This window comes from Nestor notabilis, unplaced genomic scaffold, assembly GCF_000696875.1.
Source record: "Nestor notabilis isolate BGI_N333 unplaced genomic scaffold, ASM69687v1 scaffold10861, whole genome shotgun sequence".
NCBI lineage: Eukaryota > Metazoa > Chordata > Aves > Psittaciformes > Psittacidae > Nestor > Nestor notabilis.
The window spans coordinates 12661-18742 of NW_009914227.1; the positions used below are offsets into that span (position 1 = coordinate 12661).

Consider the following 6082-nt stretch of genomic DNA (forward strand, 5'->3'; position numbering starts at 1 on the left):
AGCAGGATTTCAGGGCAGACAGGAGACAGTGAAGGTAACAGCCTCCAAGGTTTGGCCCAGTGATGATCAAGTATCGCGCTAAGAGAGAACAGGTCCAACAGTTGGCTGTCTGGGCAGCCTGCACCTCATGCTTTTCCTTCCTTTTGCTCTCTCACATCCTCTCTCCTTCTCTCTGCTTTTTTTTCCTTCTTTATCTTTCCTTGTCTTTTCTGCTTTGCTCTTCTGCCCAGACAAGACTGTGGCCTTCTCAATGACGGGTAAGATTATGAGATCTGAGGGCTGAAAAATCACTTGAGGATCTTCCAGTTTTAAGAACAAATTGAACCAAATGGAAGAATTTAGTTCACTTACCTCCTCCTTGTGGTCTCTGCTGAGGAAAACTTAACTGTACCAGGGCCTTAAAACTGGGTTCTTAATGCTGCTTGAATTAATCTTTGTTCAGCACGTCTCTTGAACTGCAGAACAGCAGTTCTTGTTTCAGTTCAGTTTTGTTGCTCGTGGCTGGATCAGTTTGTTCCTCAGGGTTGACTTATTTCTCCAGGTCACTTCCAATGCCCCATGCTGCAGTCCCAGACAAAGGAAGAATCCCTCTTTGGGTTCTTCTGGCTCTTCTACCTCTCCTAGCCTTTGGGTGGGTTTTTTTGGGGTGTCCCCCTCTCTGAAATCTTGTGGGCAGCGATTTCGGTGTTTTCTTCAAATGGCAGCACTTTAGAGGAGAGGAGGGTGCAAGAAAACAGTAACAAAAGGCGTAGATGGAGGTAAGAACGAACAGTACTTACTGACCTCCTTTATCAGCAATGAATTCACTGTTGGTGGTAGTTTTGCATCTTCTTGTTTAACCTCTGGCTGACTGAGGTGCTGGTCTGTGTCCTGCAGCGTGAAGCCCCACTTCCGATCATCCAGCAGCTTGGAACACGCTGCGGAGGGTCCAGCTGCTGTCGGTACCATGCCCATGGGGGATGGAGCACTGAACAGAACCAACTCAAGGAGTTTTGTCATGGAGCGACATAACAGTATGTTAACTGGCCACCAAGACCAAGGTTATTCCCAGAAGGATTCTCCTGCTGCGCAGATGGAGCAGAACGGCGATTATGGCATTGGCAGGGGCAGGTAAAGAGCTGGGCGTGCTGCTTTTTGCTGTAACACAATAAGGGACATGGTGCTGCAGGTTCAGGTGACGTGTTAGTCAAGGATCACCAACCATTGGCACAATATGTATTTCTATGAAGACTGATGAGAAAACTGGTGTTTAAACAAACCAGGTGTGATAAACATTTACCTGGGCACACGGGTGCTTCCTGCTTGACTGGGCAGCTCTTAGTTATTCTGACCAGCACCTTGCAGTGAGGTATCTTTATTTCAGAATAAGTGCCTGGTTTGTCCCCTTCATTAAAGCAGTTGGTACCTGTGTTGCTGTAAATAAGAAGCAAATCCTTATTTGGGGAATTTAATGCTCCTAAACATTTTAAGGTTAACTGTTTTTTTTCTTCTGTCTGGTAAATCAGGGTATAGACACTTAAAAATAAGTGACCAAGACAGATATGTGAGAAATCAGATGATTTCTGTGAAATTATAGGATACTCTTCTGTAATAATACAGTCTAATTGTCACTTGGTTGAGGTACAATGCTGTAGGGTACCTCCTTCATGGGGAGAGAAAAGAGAACTTGTTTCCTGTATTGGCTGTGTTCCAAGAGCGTAAGAGCTTTAACTCCTCCAGAAGATGGAGAACATCCCAGAATTGTATCTTGAGAAACATCAGTAGGCTACTGTAAATCCCCTGCCACAGGCTCCCCTTTGTGCAGATGAATGTGCACTTCAGCTGGATGAATGCACTGACTGACTTTGCTTTCCCTTTAAAGGAGGAACGTTTTCAGAGGTCGGAGGAGACGAGAAGACGACCGGGTTTCAGTAAGTTCCACTTCCCTTGTTGCAAGGAGTTGCACACAGTGCAGTGTGTTGGCTTTGCATTGATGGAAGGAATGGTGTAGTCCTTCAATTCCCAGACTCCAGTGTGGGTTTGCAGTGAGGAAATGCCCTGACACTCAGTGCTTTTGGTGTTACAGCTGTATTAACGGGTATTTTCCTTCTCTAGAGACCTCAGCCTTCAGCAGAAACAAAGACTCAGACACCAAAGTTTGATTTGCTAGCATCAAATTTCCCACCTTTGCCTGGCAGCACAGCAAAAATACCAGGAGAGCCTGTGCTGGAGAGCAGGATGTCCGATATCGTTAAAGGGGTCTGCAAAGAAAAGGTACCTGCTCTTCTCTGGCCCGTGCACAGTGAGGTGCATGTGCTGCCTCTCCCCTCTTCCCTGCTTAAAGAATCAGTTTTAGAGCTGACATTAGAATGCTCTAATCCTAAACATTGTCCTATGCTTGTTAATCTAATAGTTAACCTATTTGCTTTGCCCCTATAAAGGGAGCTGGCTTTAGAGGCAATGTCCTAAAAGAAGTAAAATTCCTATAACCAGGACTTGAGCAGCCTTTGGAAACAGTGCTCTTCTGAGATGTCTTGAACTGACGTGCTGAGGAGCAGTGTAAGCATATTGTGATCTTTCAATCTTTTGCAATTTACACTTTCTGTGCAGGAAAGCAAAGATTTGCTGCCCAGCTCTCCAGCTCCTGCTCAGGAAGAAGAGACGCACAGCACTGTCCAACAGCCTGTGACAAGTGTGAGTTCACCAAGTCAGACTGAAGCTGTGGTCTTAAGGTATGGAGATCACTTAAGGATATTATAATTTGCATGTTCTTAGCACATAACGTTGTTGTTTCTTCTGCCTCTGAGGTAGGCAGCTTCTCTAGAGGCCACTAGATGGAAATAACAAATGGTGGTAATGGCCGTAAAACCCTGCAGTTGTGACTTCAAAGAAAGAAGATGCTTTCTCAAACATTAATTTCTGTGTTAATAGGTTTTAATGCTAAATTGTTCTTGATGTTACAGCACGGTTCAGCCAGAGAGCAAACCAGAAGAAGTGTCTGCTCAGAAAGAAGTCACAAGCCACGCTTCCCCACCCGTGTCTGTGTCTCCTACCAGTGCTGCAAAGCCACCAAGGACAAATACCACTTCACCTTCTGCTAATGCAAGTGCAGCTCCTACTTTGTTGATGCAGGTGAGGCCCAGAGTAGGGAGCGGGTGGGGAATGAGGGGACCTTTCTCTTGGGTGGTGCCTGGGACCTTCTCATGTGGAATTTGCCACAGCTTTTGGTGTAATGGCTCCCTGTACATGTTCCTGCTGTTGTGCCTGGGATGGTGTGGAAGAGCACAGCGTGGTTGTGCTGGTACATCAACCTTGCTCTTCTCCCTTCATCCCAAAGGAGCCACGCAAGCTAAGTTACGCTGAAGTTTGCCAGAAGCCTCCAAAGGAGCCTCCTCCAGTTCCTGTTCAGCCTCTTCGGGAACATCGCACCAACATCGTTCCGCCTGCCAAAAATGAAGACAATGGTACACCCGAGAAGGCTTTGGAGAAGGTTCCTGACAAGGCTGAAGGTCGGATGAAGGATTATTCTGGGTTCCGAGGCAACGGGCCTCCCAGGGGAGCTGCTGGGAAAATCAGGGAACAGAGGCGCCAATTTGGACGCAGATCATCGCCTCAGGGAGCACCTCGACGTGTCGGCAAGGAGCAGTACGTGCCACCCCGCTCACCAAAGTAACACTTGGCCAGCCAATTACTTCTCTCTTTAATTTGAGCTGTGGACAAATGAGCAGCAAAGGAGACTGTGAGGAAGAAGTATTCGTGAAGGGGAATACTGAACTTGAAGCATGGCTTGTGTGGAGAAGTTGGGGAGGGTCCCAAAATTCATCTCTCAAAGTGATTTCACAAATGCTGGAGGATTCCAATCAATATAAATATAGAGATTATAATTTTTGTATTTTTTTGTTTTTAATTTGCAGAGGGTTTCCTGCTTGAAATCAGTTTGGGGGTTGTGAGAGTAGCATTTTGACAAAGCGAAAGGATATGAATTGACAAATTAACCTGTCCCTCGGTGTAGGAGGAAAAGTATAAGAGAATATTATTTTTGAAAAATTTAGCATTTCTGTAAAATTAGAACTTTTTTTAACCTATTTAACATTTGGCTTTTGGGCTGATGTGTCTGCCCTTGATGGCCTTGCATTGCAGAGCACATCTGCAGCTGAGGTGCTTGGTCGGTGTGAGTGGAGTGACTGCAGCCAGATACTGTTGTCATGACTTAGTCACTGATGATACAAACTGAATGTACTACTGTAGTAAACCTTGTGTTTCCAGCTTGAAGTAGAGTCTCTTGACCTTACTAATAATTCATTCACAAGCTTTTTAAACTATAATTTTCAGGATACTGGATTGTAGCTTAGAGCACCTGGACAGCAAAACTTGTCTTCAGAAGGAGGCAAAAGGGAGCACGTTGGAATTTTTCATTTTGCCCTTTTTCCTTGCCTCCTTTTGAAGGCAATTTCTTAGGTTTGGGGTTGTTGGGTTTTGTTTTTCCTTGCTTGTTACTTTCTCTGATCTCTTTATTACAGACTTTTTGTGCATTTATCTTGGTATGTTTTCCTGAGGCAGGCCCACAGTGGCTATGCAGTACTTGATGTTGGCTTCACGAGTGGAGAGTCTGGGATTCCAGTTGCAGATGTGGAATTCTGCCTTGCAGGTGGGAACTGTGGGCGCAGAGCTCTGCCTGTCCCACCAGGGTTAGACTGCTGTCTTTTTGGCCAGCAAACTGGAGACGTGGCTGGGTTTCCTGTACGCTGACAGGCATGTCAGTGTATATACTGGCAGCCTCTCCGTGGCAGGGGGTTGGAACTGGATGATCTTTAAGGTCCCTTCCAAACCATTGTATGATTTGTGTTCTGGAGTAGGGTATTGGATGCTGTATGCTAGAAATCAGGGTTTGTATGGACTGGGAACTCACTGTTTACAGCTGATGTAGTAGCAACTGACTTTTTAACTGTTTAACGTGGAACTAGAGGTAAAGAGTTAAAGAAACACCCTCATGTTCAGAGAAGCTGCTTGAAATGTAGTGTCTTGCCTAGCTGTATGCCGACTAAATTTGCAACACTATTGTGCAGTAAGTGGTTAAGTTTCAGGGTGATTACCATAACGACCGAAATAGAAAACTTCAGTGCATTAATCTGCCAAAATCAGCATGCCAGGGTTCAAAGTTCTGTATAAAGTGTTAAGGAGAAGTAGCTTCCAGCAGTAAGAATCACACCTTTTTGGGTTTTCTCTTTCTTTTCTTAATTTTTATTTTTTTAGTGAATAGCAAGTGTACAAATTTAAAGTCGTAAGTTGTGAACACTGGAAAACTCAGTTGTGATATATACCATAAACATCTTAGTAATATATTAGTGTTGCCATTAGAATGAATGTAAGTGGCAGTTCAAATAACTGTGAAGACTTTTCATCTTCTGATTTCTTAGCCAGATAATCCTTGGCGACTTCTTACTCAGTAGGCATTCTCTATCAACTGCTTTGAGAACACTCATATCTATTTTTATAAATATATATATAAAGCCAGAGTTGTCATTTCTCTAACTTATTATTCAGCTTGGCAATTGCTTTGATTTGATTCATAACACGATATAATGTATTTATGCAGTTAACTGTTCATTTCTACGCATGTTATATATATACACATACATATATATATATATATATATATGAACCCCAAAATCATTATTCACTTTGAAACTACCTGTACTGGGTTTGGGAGGGTTTTTTTTTTTTTGATTTAGAAAAAGAAATCCTTGATCATGTCTACAGTTTAGGGATGCTTAAGAACCCTTCACCATTTATCTCAATAATGCTGCATCTGTTGGAATGACAGAGGAGTTGAAATACTTAAAAGGGTTCCAAGTTCTGAAACGTAATGAATTCAACGTTAATTTTTCATCATCTTAAAGGCTATAAAGAATTACTGCAGTCAAACTGGAAAAACAAAGCTGTATGATAGTCGCAGATATTTGGGGTAGATAGGCACTGTCATGGCAAATTGGAGGAAATGTTGGGATACCAACAGCTGCTGTGAGCTGTTTGCTGCTCTGAGGAGCTCCTCTTTGGGAAGAGGCTTGTGCAGATCTCGCTCTCCAGCCTCTGTGGTGAAGGC

At 43.7% G+C, this 6082-nt stretch overlaps 1 protein-coding gene across 1 annotated transcript in view; it reads left to right on the plus strand.

Moving 5' to 3' along the window:
• Positions 1–4292, plus strand: part of LARP4 (La ribonucleoprotein domain family, member 4) — a 12278-nt gene extending 7986 nt beyond the window's left edge. The window contains 7 exon segments of the mRNA XM_010023548.1: positions 877–1110; positions 1862–1910; positions 2095–2253; positions 2590–2711; positions 2943–3111; positions 3317–3545; positions 3548–4292. Coding sequence (XP_010021850.1) covers positions 877–1110; positions 1862–1910; positions 2095–2253; positions 2590–2711; positions 2943–3111; positions 3317–3545; positions 3548–3909 — 1324 coding nt within the window. The 3' untranslated portion in view covers positions 3910–4292.
• The last annotated feature ends 1790 nt before the right edge of the window (positions 4293–6082 follow it).